Raw genomic sequence first — 19,522 nt, 5'->3', positions numbered from 1 at the left:
TAGCTGGGACTACATGGTGCCTGCCACCACACCTGGCTAATTTTTTGTATTTTTAGTAGAAACGGGGTTTCACCGTGTTAGCCAGGATGGTCTCGATCTCCTGACCTCTTGATCCACCCGCCTTGGCCTCCCAAAGTGCTGGGATTACAGGCACGAGCCACCGCGTCTGGTCACAACAGCTATTTTTTAAAAAACGATTTTTACTAGAGATGAGGTCTCACTATGTTGCCCAGGCTGGTCTTGAACTCTTGGGCTCAAGTGATCTTCCCACTTCGGCCTCCCAAAGTGCTGGGATTATAGGTGAGAGCCACTGGGCCCGACCCAGAAGGTAATTAATCTTAATATAAAAAGTAGGCTTCAGAGTTATGGAATTGGGGATCCGAAAAGTCCCCCTATCTCAAATATATACATCTCTAAAGCCATTGTACATAGTCACCCATCAGGTCCCAAAGATTAAAAGATGTTTTTGGGAATGGGGCCAGGTAAGAGCAGAAAGAAGACTGGACAAAGTGTCTGAGAGACATGGAAAGAGCACTGGACTGACTGGAAATCGAGTCACGGGTCCTACTTCCATTTGTGCCCTAACTAGTTGTGTAAACCTGGACAAGCCAAAAGCTCGTAGGCCTGTCTCCTTTTATGCATAAAACAAGAGCCTGCACCTCTAATATCTCTCGCATTTGTGACATTTTGTGGTCTACATACCATGTGGAGGGAGAATTCTGGAAAAAAAGGACAATGGTGAGGGCCAGAGAAGAGAGGGGCAGAGAAATGCAGATGATGGACTATGCAATTTGTATTTAAACCCATCAAATGGAGCGACACCTAAGGTTGAAGCAGATTTTTTTTTTTGAGATGGAGTTTCATTCTTGTTGCCTAGGCTGGAGTGCACTGGCGCGATCTCGGCTCACGCAACCTCCGCCTCCCACGTTCAAGCCATTCTCCTGCCTTAGTCTCCTGAGTAACTGCGATTACATGTATGTGCCACCATGCCCCGGCTCTTTTTGTGTTTTTAGTAGAGACAGGGTTTCTCTATGTTGGTCAGGCTGGTCTAGAACTCCTGACTTCAGGTGATCTGCCTGCTTCGGCCTCCCAAAGTGCTGGGATTACAGGCGTGAGCCACCGCACCTGGCCAAAACAGATTGTTAATGATCACCAAGGAAAATCCAACCAGAGGCTGATGTGTGAAACCAGGAATGTGCTAGGAATACAATATGAAGAAGAGCAGGCAGGGAGATTTTCACCAGGAGGGTAGAACCCCGAGACCAGAGATCCAGGAGCATTTATTTATTTAACAGTAGTTATTATGAGATTCAAGGAGGCAGGCTCACGCTTAGCATGACGGAAGACTGTGATGGGTACTGAATGGTGGGTACCAACATGGGTAAGGATGGTTCCCACTTTGAGAGATTGTGATACCAAGCTAGGATTTTGTAACCATTCATCTAACTAATATTTGTTGAGGAACTGCCAAGTTATAGGTGCTGGGAATAAAGAAATGTCTCTATCTTTCTGGAGCTTAAGTTCCAGTGAAGGAAGAGAAACAATAAGTAGGGTAAATAAATAAAAATACCTAGCAAGTTAGTAATAAATGCTAGAGACAGAAACAGCAGGGAAGGGCATCAGGATTGGATGAAAATGGGAGAGGGTTATAAATTTGAATAGTATGGCCGCTGAGAAAATGACATTTGCGTCAAGGAGGGGAAGGGATGAGCAGCGGTGATGGAGAGGTCCTGGATAGTCTTTCTTTTTTTTTTTTTTTTGTTGAGATGGAGTCTCACTCTGTTGCCCTGGCTGGAGTACAGTGGTGCGATGTTGGCTCACTGCAAGCTTCGCCTCCCAGGTTCATGCCATTCTCCTGCCTCAACCTCCTGAGTAGCTGGGACTACAAGTGCCTGCCACCACGCCTGGCTAACATTTTTTGTATTTTTTTTTTTTTTTTTTTGAGATGGAGTCTTGCTCTGTCGCCCGGGCTGGAGTGCAGTGGCCGGATCTCAGCTCACTGCAAGCTCCGCCTCCCGGGTTTACGCCATTCTCCTGCCTCAGCCTCCCAAGTAGCTGGGACTACAGGCGCCCGCCACCTCACCCAGCTAGTTTTTTGTATTTTTAGTAGAGACGGGGTTTCACCGTGTTAGCCAGGATGGTCTCCATCTCCTGACCTTGTGATCTGCCCGCCTCGGCCTCCCAAAGTGCTGGGATTACAGGTGTAAGCCACTGCCTGGGTAGTCCCCTCCCCCTCCCCTCCCCTCCCCTCCCCTCCCCTCCCCCTCCCCTCCCCTCCCCTCCCCTCCCCCTCCCCTCCCCCTCCCCTCCCCTCCCCCTCCCCTCCCCCTCCCCCTCCCTTCCCCTCCCCCTCCCCTCCCTTCCCCTCCCCCTCCCCTCCCCTCCCTTCCCCTCCCCCTCCCCTCCCCCTCCACCTCCCCCCTCCCCTCCCCCTCCACCTCCCCCCTCCCCTCCCCCTCCACCTCCCCCCTCCCCTCCCCTCCCCTTCCCCTCCCCCTCCCCTCCCCTCCCCTTCCCCTCCCCCTCCCCTCCCCCCTCCCCTCCCCCCTCCCCTCCCCCTCCCCTCCCCCCTCCCCTCCCCCCTCCCCTCCCCCTCCACCTCCCCCCTCCCCTCCCCCTCCACCTCCCCCCTCCCCCCTCCCCCTCCCCCCTCCCCCCTCCCCTCCCCCCTCCCCCCTCCCCTCCCCCCTCCCCTCCCCCCTCCCCTCCCCTCCCTTCCTTCCTTTCTTTCTTTCTTTCTTTTTGACAGAGTCTTGCTCTTTCGCCCAGGCTGGAGTACAATCGCAGGATCTTGGCTCACTGCACGCTCTGCCTCCCAGGTTCAAGTGATTCTCCTGCCTCAGCTTTCTAAGTAGCTGGGATTACAGGCATGCACCACCACTCCCCACTAATTTTTTGTATCTTTAGTAGAGATGGAGCTTCACCATGTTGGCCTGGCTGGTCTCGAACCCCTGACCTCATGATCTGCCTGCCTCGGCCTACCCAAAGCCCTGGGATTACAGGCATGAGCCACCGTGCCCAGCCCCTGGATAGTCTTTCAAAAGAGGAACAGCAAGCAAAGCAATGGATCTGAGTTAGAAGACTAGCCAGGGTTCAAGGAGGCCAGAGTGGCTGAAGGGAAGAGAACAAGGGAGAGAGTAGTTCCAAATGTGATCTAGGCTTCAAAAGAAGGCAGGAAGGAGCCCAGCTCAAGTCTCAAGTTCCCTTGTTCACCTCTTTCCCTTTTCAGCATGTAGGGAACACCTCCCTGGCTGAAGCTGTTGATGCCTAGAATGAATAAGACACTATTCCAGTTATCAGAACCAGAACAAGAGGTCAGAGTCCAACCGGCAGCAAGAGTAGATGATGCTGGCTGGACTCGGTGGCTTACACAGGTAATCTCAGCACTTTGGGAGGCCGAGGCGGGTGGATCACTTGAGGTCAGGAGTTCGAGACTAGCCTGACTAACATGGTGAAATCCCATCTCTACTAAAATACAAAAATTAGCTGGGCGTCCTGGCAGGTGCCTGTAATCTCAGCTGCTTGGGAGGCTGAGGCAGGAGAATTGCTTGAACCCAGGAGGCAGAGGTTCCAGTGAGCCAAGCTCTCGCCACTGCATTCTAGCCTGGGCAACAGAGCGAGACTCCCCATCAAAAAAAAAAAAAAAAAAAAAAAAAGAGTAGATGATGCTGTATCAAACAATCAAACAGGACTAGACCAGGCCTTTAATCTGTCTGTCTTCAGATACCATCAGTCTTGAAGCCAGTGTAGCTCAGGGCCTGTTGGTGCGTCTCTATAGAAGGCAAAGGAGAGATATAGAGAAGAAATTAGGCAGACCAGGTACACCGAACTTTAAAAAATATACAATTGGCTGGCTGGGCATGGTGGCTCACACCTGTAATCCTAGCACTTTCTGAGGCCCAGGCAGGTGGATCATCTGAGGTCAGGAGTTCAAGACCAGCCTGGCCAACGTGAAACCCCATCTCTACTGAAAATACAAAAATTAGCCAGGCGAGGTGGCACGTGCCTGTAATCCCAGCTACTCGGGAGGCTGAGGCAGGAGAATCGCTTGAACCCGGGAGGTGGAGGTTGCAGTGAACCGAGATCGCACCTTTGCATTCCAGCCGGGGCGACAGAGCAAGACTCTGTCTTAGAAAAACAAACAAACAAACAAACAAACAAAATATATATAATTGGCCCTGTGCTGTGGCTGACGCCTGTAATTCCAGCACTTGGGGAAGCCGAGGCAGGCAGATCACCTAAGGCCAGGCGTTCGAGACCAGCCTGACCAACATGGAGAAACCCCTGTTTCTAACTAAAACTACAAAATTAGCTTGGCGTGGTGGCGCATGCCTATAATCCCAGCTACTCGGGAGGCTGAGGCAGGAGAATTGCTTGAAACTGGGAGGCGGAGGTTGTGGTGAGCTGAGATCATACTATTGCACTCCAGCCTGGGCAACAAGAGCGAAACTCTGTCTTGGAAAAAAAAAAAAGAAATAAATCTCTAGAGAAAATATTATTAAGAACATATGATAATTAAAATAAAAAAATCGACAAGTTAAATGTGCAGGACAAAAACCATATAAGAAAAGCAGAACTCATTCTCAAAGTTTTTATCTTGCAGAAGATCCTAAAGTTTGGATACAGCAAAGTAAAATACAGACTTTTGAAAAACAATTAGGAATTCAAGTTCATAGTAACAGCTTGCCCCAAGGAAATTTTCTATTGATTTGTAATTTGGCCTTGAATTTGACCTGTGGCCTTCATGTCATGATAATTTGGGTCACTCTCAATATGCCATCCCTTGAACAAGGGCCTCTGCTAATTTTAAATGAATGCAGCTGCCCGTTTGCCATTCTTCTATTTGCATCACAATATGTGGGAATAAATTTGCAATTAATAAAACATTTCCAGTAAGCAGATTGAGGAAATGAAGGACGTTTAGCAAGTTTAACAAGAGATATTTCATTTTTGCCTTTTTGGACATAAAAAAGGGAAAGAAAACAAGTTTATGTCTTTGACAACCTTGGTAGAGACCTGAACTGTACCCTGGGCTACAGTATCCAAAAAAGCCATGTGACCTCAAATTCGATTTTAGTTAAACAAATAAAATATATATAGAAAAGTTTGTACCAGTCCTAAAAATGTTGATCTTCCTTTCCTCCCTCCCTCCCTTCCTTCCTGTCTCTTTGGTTCAATGAAAATGAGTACTTTTCAGGTTTGATTCATGGAGAGGTCTTACATTTGAAATCGCCTCACTGAAACTTTTGGTGGCCGAGCACCTTAGGGTCTTCATTTCATCTTGCATCGGAGACTGCATTAATTAGTAATATATTGTCCAGATAGAGGGAAACAGAGGTCCTATGTGGGTATACCAGGAAATGAAGAGTCTGGAAGCCCTGCCCCAAGAGAAACAAATAAAGGAACTTCAAAGAGAAGGAAGTGAGGTACACTGAGGAGAAGCTGGGATGTCTTAACAACTGCTTTGAGATTTTGAGTTTGCCCTTTTCACTGTGTAGAGTGTTCATTGCCCTACTTTCCACCTGTTGAAGTTTTCTTCATTCTCCAAGTTCACACAGAATGCGTCTACTGTGAAGAGTTTCTAGAACCTCTTGGGATCCATCTCCCTACTGGCAAACCCCCATAGCACTTGCTACTTATGTTGTAATACCAGCAATAGATTTATTTAGGTCAAGTTAAGTAGGGGGTTGAACGCCACATTAAGAGGTTTAAGCTTTTTAAGTTTGTAGTCATGGGGAGCCATTGTGCTTCTGAGGACAGGTGTGACTTATGACCGACGTTTAGGAAGGTGTTTCAAGGCAGACTGGAGAAGCTATTTCAGGTGAGAAAGTGGGTGGAATTACTCTTTCTCCCTCTGTTCCTGTTGTTTTTGTTTTTGTCAGCACATGACTATGGGCCAGGCATTCCGCTTGGTTATCCCGCTTCATAGACGTGAGCCCGGTTACTCCGACACAACGTGGTTCCAGGCACCCTCCCCGTCCTCAGCACCTTTTCTTCTGTCATCTGAGGGTAATTCCTCCCCTGTAGTCGTGCTTTCCGGGCTCAGCAATGACTTGCAACCCGCTACGTCTAGGGATCTGTCCCCTCAGTCCTCACGCTCACTTTCTGAGTCCATAACCTCCTTCCCGAAACGTCTTCTCTTGTCTTCCAAACTGACTGCATTCCCTCTCCGGAAGTTTGAAATTTGGAAGGCTTTTTTTTTTTTTTTTTTTTTTTTTTTTTTTTTTACCGCAGATGCTTAAAACGAAGCTTAATTAGTCAAGGATAGCTATGGGTGGAGACTTGAAAAGATCTGAAGGGTATCTTGGAGCGCTTTATACTTGAGAGGCCGGTGACAATAGCTCTAAAGAGACCGGTCAAAGCCTGCGGATTCTTCTTTTAACAGCTCTATTCTCATGCATGCACGCCAGGGCTGGGGGGGAACTTTTGTTGTTTGTTTGTAAAAGAAATCGAGAAAGGGAGTGGGGCCCGCCTCTTTTCTGACCTAAGGGCAGGAGTGAGGGGCCGCGAGGATTACGGTCGGCTCCCCCTAGACGCGCCCCCAGGCGGGCTGGAGACTGGGGCACTCCTTGCTTGGTCGGGGGGCGGGGCGCGCCTAGCGGCCACGCGCGCGGACGTCGGAGGGGGCGTGTCTCGCGGGCGCGCGCGGGCGCCGGAGGGGGCGTGTCCCGCGGGCGGCGGCGGCGGCGGTGGCGGCGGCGACGCGGACTGGGTGCGCGGCGCAGCGTCCTGTGTTGGAATGTGCGGCTCCCGCGAGCTCGCGGCGCAGCAGCGGAGCGAGCGCCGCCGAGGCCCGGGGCCCCAGACCCCGGCGGCGGCGGCGGCGGCGGCAGCCGAGACGGCAGGGCGAGGCCCGGAGGTCTGAGCACCCTCTGTAGCCCCACTCTTTGGCCTTCTTGGTCTTCGACGGCCCCAGCGCCCAACTTTTCCACCCTCCCCCACCCCTCCCCCGAAACTCCAGCAACAAAGAAAAGTAGTAGGAGAAGGAGCGGCGACTTGGGGTCGCCCGCCTCTCCTCCCCGAGGAAGGCCGGTAAGTGCGGCGCGGGGCTGGGGGCTAGGTGAGGGTTGGGGGAGGGCCGGCCGGGCGGCGGCGGTGGCGGGAGGGGGAGGGCGCGGAAGGACGAGGAGCCAGGCGCTGTCCAGGGCTGATTTGCAGATACTGTGGCTCCGGCGGCGGCGGCGGCGCCGGGCGGGGGCTGGCGGCCGAGCAGGATCGGGTTACACAGCCGCCGCCCGGGGGCTGGGGGCGTTTGTTGGGAGCGGCGCGTCGCCTGGACCCCCTCCCCACTGGAGGCCGGGACGCCGCCTCCGCGCTGACCCGGACGCTCCTCCGAGTCAGGTCCTCTGAGACCAAGGAGCGGAGCTGCTCGGGCCCCTAGTCCTGAAACTTCCTCTGCTTCCTCCTCCTGCTCCCGGGTCCCACCGCAGCCCCGCGCCGGCCCGCGGCCCTCCTGGCCCCCTCCCCCAGGGCTTCTCCCTGTCGCCGGAAGGCGCCGTTGAGTGCGGCCGGGCGGGTTGAGTCAGCCCCGGGGCCCGGGCGGTTCCGCCAGCGGGGCTGGACAGCGATTTCTGCGCTTCGGCCGCCCGGCGCCGCTGGCCCCCGCGTCCGGCTACCCGACCGCTGGAGCTGGCGGGGCTGGGGCGCGCGTCCTGCCGGGCGCCGTGGGGGAGTGAAGTTCGCAAACTTCCGGGGCGCGGGGGCGGCGGCTGGCCCGCGTGGGGGCCCTCTCCGGTGCTCGGAGCCCGACGCCTCGCGAGGGCGCCCGCGGAGCCTCCCCGGCCCTGGGCGTTGGGCGAGTCCCGGGGCGGTCGGAGGGGCCCGGGGGAGGTCGGAGAAGCCCGGACGCCGGCTGCGCGGTAACTTTCCGTCCTCTCTCGGGACGGGGGCCCTAGGGCTGGGGAGGGGGCTGCCTGGACTCCGGGAGGACTCGGTCCGGCGAAACAGCGTCCCGAGCTTGCTCCCCTCCCCCGTTTTAGTGTTGGAGAGCGCAGGAAAAGGCTCGGGACGAGTGTCGGGGCGACTCCCGCGAGTTGGTGTGTAAATATGTGCAGTGAGCGGGCCGAGGCGAGAGGAAGCGAGAGCGCCCGAGTTTGCAAAGAGCTGCTTTGTGTTTGGTATTTTGAGAAAATGGCCGAATGCCTATTTCAGTTAGGAATGCCGCCGCCGAGGCAGGCGCTGGTGGCAGCAGCACGGAGGAATTCGTGCGGCATGTTGGGCTTTCGGGCTGTGCTTGGACGGTCTTCCTAACAATCGTTAAAATTCCATTTGGGGTGGCAGTTAGGGGTTAGGGAGCGATTAGAAAAGTCGATGTTGGGCCAAATTGCCGAGTAGCTTGGGCTGTTCAGCCCCAGGACAGCCTTCGCCCTGTTTTCTGTGATGGCATTTGCTTCCAACTTTTGTTGGTACGTAGAACTAAACCGGTTTGTGTTTATACACTTGGATGAGGCGGATTACTTTTTGTATTTTCGGTTTAACTTTATTTTCTTAGAACTTGTTACTTTTTTTAATTTGCAAGTGAACACTTCGTTTGAGAATGGCACCTTTTAGATTGAGAAGTAACGTAACATTTAGAAAGCCCAACTTGTTTTCAAGAAGGTGATCTTGTAATGGCTTCCACTAGGCAAGTAGGCCAAGTCAAGCACAATGCAAGAAAGTTGCTGATTGTCGAGTTGAGTTGCACGATGATTTTATTCGTATTGAAAAGTTTGGAATTCAGTGTTGTGGAACTTCAGGCTGCAGAAAAATAAGCTTATTAATTTTTATTTGTGAAGTTTTGAATAAATCAAACTTCCTTTTTCACAAGAAAAGGGGTCCATAATGTTTTTCCTTTTAAGCCTGTGGAGTTGTCGAAAAATTAAGGGACTGACTGGTAGTGGTAGTTTTTCACAGTAGTTTATTCTTTTGGAGTTAGTTGAGTTCATGCGAAATCCAATTAAGTTGAACAGTTATTACAGGCTTCTACTTTCCAGATGTGTTTGTGTACTTAAATGCGCTGAATGGCTTGTGGATTTCTGGGCTTTCTGATTCAGACCATTGAACTGTTGAAGGGGGAAAAGTTGGGAGGACAATAATTTACTACTCATGTTTTGAATTTTTGGAGTAATTTTAACAGTAAAAATGAAGGTTACTTTTTATCCCCACCAGAACAATTAAAAGTGCTTGAGGGACCACATGCCAGTGACTGGATGGTGAATGAGTTACATCAAACAATTGGTAGAATTGTTTTCTAGGGATAGTAAACATTTTTTTTTGGTGATTGCCAAAGACTATTAGGAATTAATTGCTCTTTTAAAGATTTGTTTTTAATAGGTGATGAAGTTTACTGAGTTATAAAGATCATATTGGAAAATTTTTAAGTTATGAAGATTTACAGTGATGTGGTTTTAAGCCAGTAACAGCAGTGTTTAAACTGGTGCTCTTGTTTTGTTTTGTTTTTAATTCAGAATACAGTTATGGCCACCCAGGTAATGGGGCAGTCTTCTGGAGGAGGAGGGCTGTTTACCAACAGTGGCAACATTGGAATGGCCTTGCCTAACGACATGTATGACTTGCATGACCTTTCCAAAGCTGAACTGGCCGCCCCTCAGCTTATTATGCTGGCAAATGTAGCCTTAACTGGGGAAGTAAATGGCAGCTGCTGTGATTACCTGGTCGGTGAAGAAAGACAGATGGCAGAATTGATGCCTGTTGGGGATAACAACTTTTCAGATAGTGAAGAAGGAGAAGGACTTGAAGAGTCTGCTGAAATAAAAGGTGAACCTCATGGACTGGAAAACATGGAACTGAGAAGTTTGGAACTCAGCGTTGTAGAACCTCAGCCTGTATTTGAGGCATCAGGTGCTCCAGAGATTTACAGCTCAAATAAAGATCTTTCTCCTGAAACACCTGGAGCAGAGGACAAAGGCAAGAGCTCGAAGACCAAACCCTTTCGCTGTAAGCCATGCCAGTATGAAGCAGAATCTGAAGAACAGTTTGTGCATCACATCAGAGTTCACAGTGCTAAGAAATTTTTTGTGGAAGAGAGTGCGGAGAAGCAGGCAAAAGCCAGGGAATCTGGCTCTTCCACTGCAGAAGAAGGAGATTTCTCCAAGGGCCCCATTCGCTGTGACCGCTGCGGCTATAATACCAATCGATATGATCACTATACTGCACACCTGAAACACCACACCAGAGCTGGGGATAATGAGCGAGTCTACAAGTGCATCATTTGTACATACACAACAGTGAGCGAGTATCACTGGAGGAAACATTTAAGAAACCATTTTCCAAGGAAAGTATACACATGTGGAAAATGCAACTATTTTTCAGACAGAAAAAACAATTATGTTCAGCATGTTAGAACTCATACAGGTAAGAGAAGCTTTCTAGTCCATAAGTTCAGTTCTCTTTTCTGATTGTTACTTGAGTGGTTAAGTAGTGCTTGAGAAAAAGGACTCTGGTTCAAATCCAGGTTCCATTTTTGCTATCTTTGTGACCTTGCACAAGTTGTTTAGAGTTCAGAAATTTCTCCATGGAGTAACAATATCTAGGATGGGAGGATTATGTGAAGTTACATGTAAAGCACAGAATGTTACCTGGGAGGAACAGCCAAGAGATCTTACGATGCTCTTCCTAAAGTACATAACCTAACTTGGGATTTACTTTCAGCAAGTTAGACTGGCCGTGCATGGTGGCTCATGCCTGTAATTCCATCACTTCAGGAGGCCGAGGCAGAAGGACTGCCTGAGCCCAGAAGTTCTAGACCAGTCTGGGAAATATGGAAAGACCCCTGTCTCAAAAAGAAAACAGAAAAAAAAAGTTTGTATATTTATTTCTGTGACAGTGAGCACATTTAAGATGCAGTATAGTTTCTGAAAGGAATTGAGGGCTTATATAAAAAGGAAAACTGAGTGATTAACCTTGTATATCTCCACTTAACAAAAGCCTCAAACTTAGAAACATTTGACTTATAGCATTGAGTTCCTAAATGGAACAACTTGTCTTTGTCCGCAAAAGAGAAATGTGAGAAGATAGTTTTTAAAACATGGGTGGGATTATCACCAATTGAAACTATTTTCCTATGAAAGCAAACACATGTAGAAAATGTATTTTTCAGACAATTGTGTTTAGCGTGTTTGAACTCATACTAAGCGCAACTGTATAAAAAAAGTTGAAACTTTTTTTTTTTTTTTGAGAAGGAGTCTGGCTCTGTCACCCAGGCTGAAATGCAGTGGCACGATCTCGGCTCAGTGTAACCTCTGCCTCAGGGTTCAAGTGATTTTCCTGCCTCCACCTCCCTGGCTCAGCCTCCCGAGTAGCTGGGATTACAGGCGCCCACCACTGTGTCTGGCTAATTTTTTTTTTTTTTTTTTTTTTTTTTTTTTGACACGGAGTGTCATTCTGTTGCCCAGGCTGGAGTGCAATGGCATGGTCTTGGCTCACTGCAACCTCTGTCTCCCAGGTTTAAGCAGTTCTCATGCCTCAGCCTCCCGAGTAGCTGGGATTGTAGGCGCCCACCACCATGCCTTGCTAATTTTTTGTGTTTTTAGTAGAGACAGGGTTTCACCATGTTGATCAGGCTGATCTGGAACTCCTGACCTTGTGATCTACCCACCGCAGCCTCCCAAAGTGCTGGGATGACAGGTGTGAGCCACCACACCTGGCCAATTTTTTTTTTTTTGAGATAGCTTTACTTCGTCACCCATCCTGGAGTGCAGTGGCGTGATCACTGCTCACTGCAGCCTCGACCTCCTGGACTCAAGTGACCCTCTTGCCTCAGTCCCTCAAGTAGCTGGGACCACAGATGCATGCCACCACACCTGGCTAATATTTGTAATTTTTGTAGCTACAGGGTTTCTGCCATGTTGCCCAGGTTGGTCTCTAACTCCTGAACTCAAGTAATCTGCCCTCAGTCTCCCAAAGTGCTGGGTTTATGGGTGTGAGCCACCATATCCAGCCGACTTAATTTTTAAAAATTTATTTTATTTAGTTATTTTTTACATCCCAAAGATTTGAAACTATTAAGTGGTAGGCTTAAACAATAAAACTTGCAGGTGAGATTCCATTACAAGAGTGACCTCTGTTACAAGATTGCTAGGCCCCAGCACATGGATGGCTCGTGTGTTGAATGCTTTAAAATTTAGTCCAGTAAAAGAATTTGTAGTTCCTTTGGAATTCGTCATAACCTGTGATTGTCTCCATGCTTTGAAACCATTTGATTTCAGAAGTAAAGGTCAAGCATTACAAAAATATGTAGAGTAGGAAATGAAAGTTACTTGGGGATACAACCCCATTAATCACTTGACAGTTTGAATTAGACAAACTGTTAGACTAAACCAGCCCCACCTACAATATCTTAAATCCCAGCCATCATATATAATAAACTCATAAATAAGTACATCATATTCATTTAGCTGGAATTACAGGTGCCTTCCATCATGCCCGGCTAATTTTTGTATTTTCAGTAGAGATGTGGTTTCCCATGTTGGCCAGGCTAGTCTTGAATTCCTGACCTCAGGTAATCTGCCCACCTCAGCCTTCTGAAGTGCTGGGATTGCAGGCATGAGCCACCATGCCTGGTTTATTTGGTCTTAATGCTTATTGTTCCCCGGCATTACCTTCATTCTGATTTTTTTTTTTTGAAACAGAGTTTTACTCTTGTTGCCCAGGCTGGAGTGCAGTGGCGCAATCTTGGTTCACTGCAACCTCCGCCTCCCAGGTACAAGCAATTCTCCTGCCTCAGCCTCCTGAGTAGCTGGGATTCCAGGCATGTGCCACCACACCTGACTAGTTTTGTATTTTTAGTAGAGATGAGGTTTCTCCATGTTGGTCAGACTGGTCTCAAAACTCCCGGCCTCAAGTGATATGCCCGCCGCGGCCTCGCAGAGATTACAGGCATGAGCCACCATGCCCAGCCAGTTTTTTATGTATGTATGTGTGAGTGTGTGTGTATATATATATATATATATATATATATATATTTTTTTTTTTTTTTTTTTTTTTTTTTTTTAGACGGAGTCTTGCTCTGTTGCTCGGGCTGGAGTGCAATGGCGCGATCTCGGCTCACTGCAGCCTCCGCCTCCCAGGCTCAAGTAATTCTCTTGCCTCAGCCTCCCGAGTAGCTGGGATTACAGGCGCGCGCCGTCACGCCCAGCTAATTTTTAAAAAATTTTTTAGTAGAGACAAGATTTCACTGTGTTGGCCAGACTGGTCTCAAACTCCTGACCTTGTGATCAGCCCGCCTCGGTCTCTCAGGGTGCTGGAATTACAAGTGTGAGCCACCGAACCTGGCCTTTTTTTACATTTTAAAACAATTGGGTGATGTATAGATTGAAGGTAAATATTTTGATTATGTAAATTCTGAAAGTATCTCCTATTAAATGTATAGTTCTGACAATTATGGAAAATAAATTCATCTGGTGCGGAAGAGTAGAGAGAGAAAAGACAGGAATCACTTAAATTGATAGTGTTCAGGAATTACTTCTCATTTCCACTTGTAAGTAGCCCAGTTTTCTGATTGACCTAATGGGCTTAATTGTGTTTCTTGTGCCCAGTGTTAGGTGCTGTCTTCTTTTCTGTGCTAATCTTCAGAACAATCCATTGAGGAAAATAGCATCTGTGATGATAGTTCATGTTTGCAGAGGGGAAAACTTCAGATTTAAAAGCCTGAAGTGATGTTCCCAAGGTGATATACAAGTATCACATTTAAAGCCTTCCACGATGGCTCACGTCTGTAATCCTAGCACTTTGGGAGGCTAAGGCAGGAGAATCGCTTAAACCTGGGAGGTGGAGGTTGCAGTGAGTCGAGATTGCGCATCTGCACTCCAGCCTGGGCGACAGAGTGAGACTCTGTCTCAAAAAAAACCAAAAACAAAAGTAGCATTTAAAGTTCAGCAATCTCCACTCACTGCAGCCTCCACCAAAACCGGGGGAGGTTGGGAGCTGGGGATTACTTTCATTCAGGTTGACCTCTTTAGTTTAATGGTTTTGTTATTTAACTACTTCACAAAATCTACTTTTTCCTTTTTTTTTTTTTTTTTTGAGAAGGAGTCTCGCTCTGTCACCCAGGCTGGAGTGCAGTGGCCAGATCTCAGCTCACTGCAAACTCCGCCTCCCGGGTTTACGCCATTCTCCTGCCTCAGCCTCCCGAGTAGCTGGGACTACAGGCGCCCGCCACCTCGCCCGGCTAGTTTTTTGTATTTTTTTAGTAGAGACGGGGTTTCACCGTGTTAGCCAGGATGGTCTCGATCTCCTGACCTCGTGATCCGCCCGCCTCGGCCTCCCAAAGTGCTGGGATTACAGGCTTGAGCCACCGCGCCCGGCCCACAAAATCTACTTTTAAAGAAAACCTTTTTGCCTGTATGTGTAACTGAAAAATCTGTAGGTAACTAAACTTTCTAGAGGAGAGTTATGCCTAGTTTGTGGAATTACACAGATAAAGTCATCTGTTGTAAAGAATTTAAAAGCAGGCTGGATGAGGTGGCTCATGCCTATAATCCCAGCGCCTTGGGAGGCAGGCAGATCACCTGAGGTTGGGAATTCCAGACTATCCTGGTTGGCATGGTGAAACCCTGTCTCTACTAAAAATACAAGAAGTCCCAGCTTCTAGGGAGATTGAGGCAGGAGAATCGCTTGAACCCGAGAGGCAGAGGTTGCAGTGAGCCAAGATCATGCCACTGCACTCCAGCCTGGGCGACAGAGCGAGACTCTGTCTCAAAAAATTATAATAATAAAAGAATTTAAAAGTAAATCATTTTTGATTCTTCAAGTTTATCTGCAATGGTATTTAATTTTTTCCAACTTCATTGAGATACAGTTTACATATACAGTTCACTATAGATTGGCCTATTTTGAATATTTCATATAAGTGGAATCATATAGTATGCAATCTGAATAATCGTGCTATGAATATTCATGTTTAAGTGTTGTGTGGACATATGTTTTTCTTTTGGATATATACCTAAGAATGAGATTGTGGGGCAGTATAGTAGCAACACTTTGGGTAACTGCCAAACTATTTTCCAAATTAGCCATGCCATTTTACAGTCCCACCAGCAATGTGTGAGGGGTTCCACTTTCAGCACATCCTCAGCAATAATACTGTTAACATCTGTCTTTGTGATTACAGCTATCCTAGTGGGTATGAAGTCTTCATCTCATGTGGTTTTGATTTGTGTTTCCCTCACAGCTAATGATAATGTTCATCTTTTCATGTGTTTATTGGCTATTTGTATATCCCTTTTTTACAGAATTCCATTAATATAAAACTATCTTGATTGTTCCAGGTCATAAGGTAGGCATTCTGTTGCTACCAGCTCTTTACAGCTAATACATAGCTACCAGTGAATTACAGCAGAATAGTTACTAGGAACACATTTCCCACCTATCACCATTCTTTTTGTTGTTGTTGTTTGTTTTTTGTTTTGAGACAGGGTCTCACTCTGTTGCCCTGTGTGGAGTGCAGTGGCATGATAACGGCTCACTGAAGCCTCGACCTTCTGGGCTCAAATGATCTGCCTGCCTCCCAAAGTGCTGGGATTACAGGCATGAGCCACCATGCCTGGCCTATTCTTGTTTTCTGGGTACCACCTTTTCCTTATTTTATTAGACATATTTGTTTCTGTCTTAGACAAAATTGATAGCTGACATTTATTGAGGGCTTTACTATGTGCCAGACACAGTGTTAAATGCTCTGCATGTATTATTTAAACTTTTGCAATTACAGGGAATGAAGATTCTGTTACTTTTGCAGATGGGGAAACGGAGTGTTTTAGTAACTTTACCAAGGTCATAATTATCTTATGTCTGGAGACTATATTAAAACAAATTGTACACCTTTTTTTAAAAGCTTGTTTTGCCGGGTGTGGTGGCTCACGCCTGTAATTCCTGCACTTTGGGAGGCCGAGGTGGGTGGATCATGAGGTCAGGAGGTCGACCCCATCCTGGCCAACAAGGTGAAACCCCGTCTCTGCTAAAAATACAAAAAAAATTAGCTGGGCATGGTGGCGGGCGCCTGTAGTCCCAGCTGCTCGGGAGGCTGAGGCAGGAGAATGGTGTGAACCCAGGAGGCGGAGCTTGCAGTGAGCCGAGATCTCACCACTGCACTCTAGCATGGACAACAGAGCGAGACTCCGTCTCAAAAAAAAAAAAAAAAAAACCTTGTTTTGTTGTTGATAGCCGTGTCTAAAAAGAATATACATGTCCTACCTTTGAGTCTTAAAATTATTCAGTATTAAATCACTGGCTTCTAGTCTTCAGTCCCTGTGACTTTTGTAATTTGTTTTAAAAATTGGTAACTGGTTGGGCATGGTGGCTTATGCCTGTAATCCCAGCACTTTGGGAGGCCAAGACAGGTGGATTGCTTAAGCCCAGGGGTTAGAGACCAGTCTGGGCAACATGGCAAAACCTGGTCTCTACCAAAAAAAAAAAAATTATCTGGGCTTGGTTGCCAGGACACCTATGGTCCCAGCTACTTAGGAGGCTGAAGCGGGAGGATCTGTTGAGCCCGGGAGGTCCAGGCTGCAGGAGCTATATTCACGCCACTGCACTCCAGTCTGGGCGACAGGGCGAGACCCTGTCTCATAAAAAACAATAAAAAGAAAATTGATCTTCTTCTTTCATTTTTCTTTTTAACTTACTGTTTTCTATTTATTTTTATTTTTAGAGACAGGATCTCTCTCTATACTGCAGGCTGGAGTATAGTGGTGCCATCATAGCTCACTGCAACCTCAAACTCTGGGCTCAAGTGATCATCCTGCCTCAGCCTCCCAAGTGAGACTATAGGGTCTCACTTTTACCTAGGCTGGAGCACAGTGGTACAATCATGACTCACACCAGCCTCGTCCTTCCTGGGCTCAAGCAATCCTCCCATCTCATTCTCCCAAGTAGCTGGGACCACAGGCATGTGCCACCACACCTGGCTAATTTTTCTGTTTTTTGTAGAGAGGAGGTCTTGCTATGTTGCCCAGGCTAGTCTTGAACTCCTGGGCTCAAGTGATCGACCTGTTTTGGCCTCCCAAAGTGTTAGGGTTACAATTGGGGGCCACAATCCCCATGCTCAGCCCAGGCTTTTTTTTTTTTTTTTTTTTTTTAAATGAGGTCTCACTCACTGCAACCTCCACCTCCCGGGGTCAAGTGATTCTCCTGCCTCACTCAGCCTCCTGAGTAGCTGGGACAACAGGCACATGCCACCGTGCCCGGCTAATTTTTTTTTTTTTTTTTTTTTTTTTGTATTTTTAGTAGAGGTGGGGTTTAATTATGTTGGCCAGGCTGGTCTTGAACTCCTGACCTCGTGATCTGTCAGCCTCGGCCTCCCAAAGTGCTGGGATTTCAGGCATGAGCCACCGTGCCCAGCCCCAGGCTAGTTTTTTAAAATAAATTTTTAGAAATGCAGTACTGCTGTATTGCCCAGGCTGGTCTGGAACTCTACCACTTGAAAATTTTTAGCATAAAGCAATTACATTCTCACTCAAAAGTATTGTTGTTTTAAGCTAACACTTTCAAATGGTAGTAGATTTGTCATTTACAAGTTAAAAAAAAACTGTCAATAGCATCAGACGGGGTAGACTTTTTTAAAAGGTGAATCTTATATAACAAAAATATGCTTTGTACCTTATCAAGATAGTTTTTCACTTCTCACTACTTAATGTATTAACATGCAGTATCACTGTGAAAATTAAAAGGGCTTTGAGAATTCAGAAAGTCAATGTTTTTTTTTGTCAGCAAAGCCAAAATAATGTAGTCATAGTTTCTGAAATAAATAACTTACATTTTAAATACATAATAAATTGATCTTTTTGCCAGAAATAGGAAAAAAAAAATTCTTGTTAAAATGTGCTGAGCACTGAATATTGTTGCATTGTTAGTAAGAATTGTATTTGGCTCATTTTGTGACATTTAAACACTCTTCATTATTGAAATTTGCAGGAGAACGCCCATATAAATGTGAACTTTGTCCTTACTCAAGTTCTCAGAAGACTCATCTAACTAGACATATGCGTACTCATTCAGGTTGGTAAGAAATGAGAACTTTCCTATCATTTTCAGTCAACAACCATTTTAGGGAAGTTCTTTTAAGGACTTGTAACTGAGTCATTTATTTATTATTTATTTTTAATATAATTTAGAAGTCAGAATTTGAAAATCAATGTTCTGTCAATCTGGGGATTTCTAACATGGAATCCAAAGGTGGACCTCCTGAAAATGAAATTTTTGTGTACACTTTTTCTGGGAGGAGGGGCCTTAATTCTCATCAAATCTTTGAAGTGTTCCGTGACTCCAACAAAAGTTGAACTAATGTACACCAAGGCTGATTGATCCTTTAACCCCTGCTTCTCACATTTCTCCTAACAGTATAAAGCTGAGACTCATAACGTGTGGTTGACAAGTGTCAGGGATTCCTTCTTAGCTTCTCAGGTCCTGAAATTGAGGTGTGTTCTGTTTCAAGGTTTGGTAGAGCTTTTGAGGACTGACTGCAAAAGCTTAGCTTGAAAAAGAAAATGACAATCTAGGATGCCAATTTATTAAGCTATAGTAAGAGTGTAGGACCGTGACATGAGAGATTCGTCCACTGCAGGGACTGAAACAGTCACCATCACCACTCAGAGTTAGTCCCCATTGGCCAGCACTGTGGCTCAAGTCTGTAATCCCAGCACTTTGGGAGGCCAAGGTGGGCAGATCACCTGAGGCTGGAAGTTCGAGACCACCCTGACCAACATGGAGAAATCCCATCTCTACTAAAAATACAAAATTAGCCAGGCATGGTGGCGTGTGCCTGTAATCCCAGCTACTCAGGAGGCTGAGGCAGGAGAATTGCTTGAACCTTGGGAGGCAGAGGTTGCGGTGAGCCAAGATTATGCCATTAAGAGCAAAACTCCATCTCCATAAAGAAGTCCCTGTTAAAGTATGTAAGTGGCCAAGTTAAAAAGTAATGTTAGCATCGGTGATCTTGCTTGAATGGGTATCCCTGAGTGACTCTTGGTCAACTACCACTTTTACTTTTTATTTTTTATTTTTTTGGAGACAGTCCTTCTCTGTTGCCTAGGCTGGAGTGCAATGTGATCTCAGCTCACCACAACCTCTGCCTCCGGGTTCAAGCGATTCTCCTGCCTCAGCCTCCTGAGTAGCTGGGATTACAGGCACACATCACCACACCCGATTAATTCTTGTATTTTTAGTAGAGATGGGGTTTCACCATGTTGGTCAGGCTGGTCTCGAACTCCTGACCTCATGATCTGCCCACCTTGGCCTCCCAAAGTACTGAGATTACAGGCATGAGCCACCACGCCTGGCCGAACTACCACTTCTAATTAGAATACAGATTTAGAAAGTATATCCCTGTGGGAAAAGTATCTTAAATCTTGCTGTTACAAAAGCCTATGTAGGCCTGTCCCCCTTAAGTTAGTAATTATGTTACCTTAGATCTGTGCTATTCAGTTGAGTAGCCACTAGCCACGTTAAGCTTTCGAAACAGTAGTAGTTTAAATTGATACTTATAAAATATGTACTTACCAGATTTTTTGTTGTTGTTGAGACAGAGTCT

General features: G+C 46.9%; 1 protein-coding gene across 4 annotated transcripts in view; it reads left to right on the top strand.

Annotated features, from left to right (window-relative positions):
• The first annotated feature begins 6,696 nt into the window (after window positions 1-6,696).
• REST (RE1 silencing transcription factor) overlaps window positions 6,697-19,522 on the top strand; it is a 48,612-nt gene continuing 35,786 nt past the window's right edge. The window contains exons 1-3 of one of the 4 annotated variants that reach the window (XM_030922065.1): window positions 6,697-7,032; window positions 9,447-10,353; window positions 17,908-17,991. In XM_030922065.1, the coding sequence (XP_030777925.1) occupies window positions 9,456-10,353; window positions 17,908-17,991 (982 nt within the window). In that variant the 5' untranslated portion in view covers window positions 6,697-7,032; window positions 9,447-9,455. Of the gene's footprint in view, window positions 7,033-7,716; window positions 7,860-8,384; window positions 8,406-9,446; window positions 10,354-17,907; window positions 17,992-19,522 lie in introns of those variants that run through there. The other 3 variants (XM_030922056.1, XM_010389436.2, XM_030922063.1) reach the window with 3 other exon arrangements.

This window comes from Rhinopithecus roxellana, chromosome 2 (genome assembly GCF_007565055.1).
Source record: "Rhinopithecus roxellana isolate Shanxi Qingling chromosome 2, ASM756505v1, whole genome shotgun sequence".
Classification (NCBI taxonomy): domain Eukaryota; kingdom Metazoa; phylum Chordata; class Mammalia; order Primates; family Cercopithecidae; genus Rhinopithecus; species Rhinopithecus roxellana.
The sequence above is the reverse complement of the archived record's forward strand: the minus strand, read 5'-3'. Positions and strand labels throughout refer to the sequence as shown.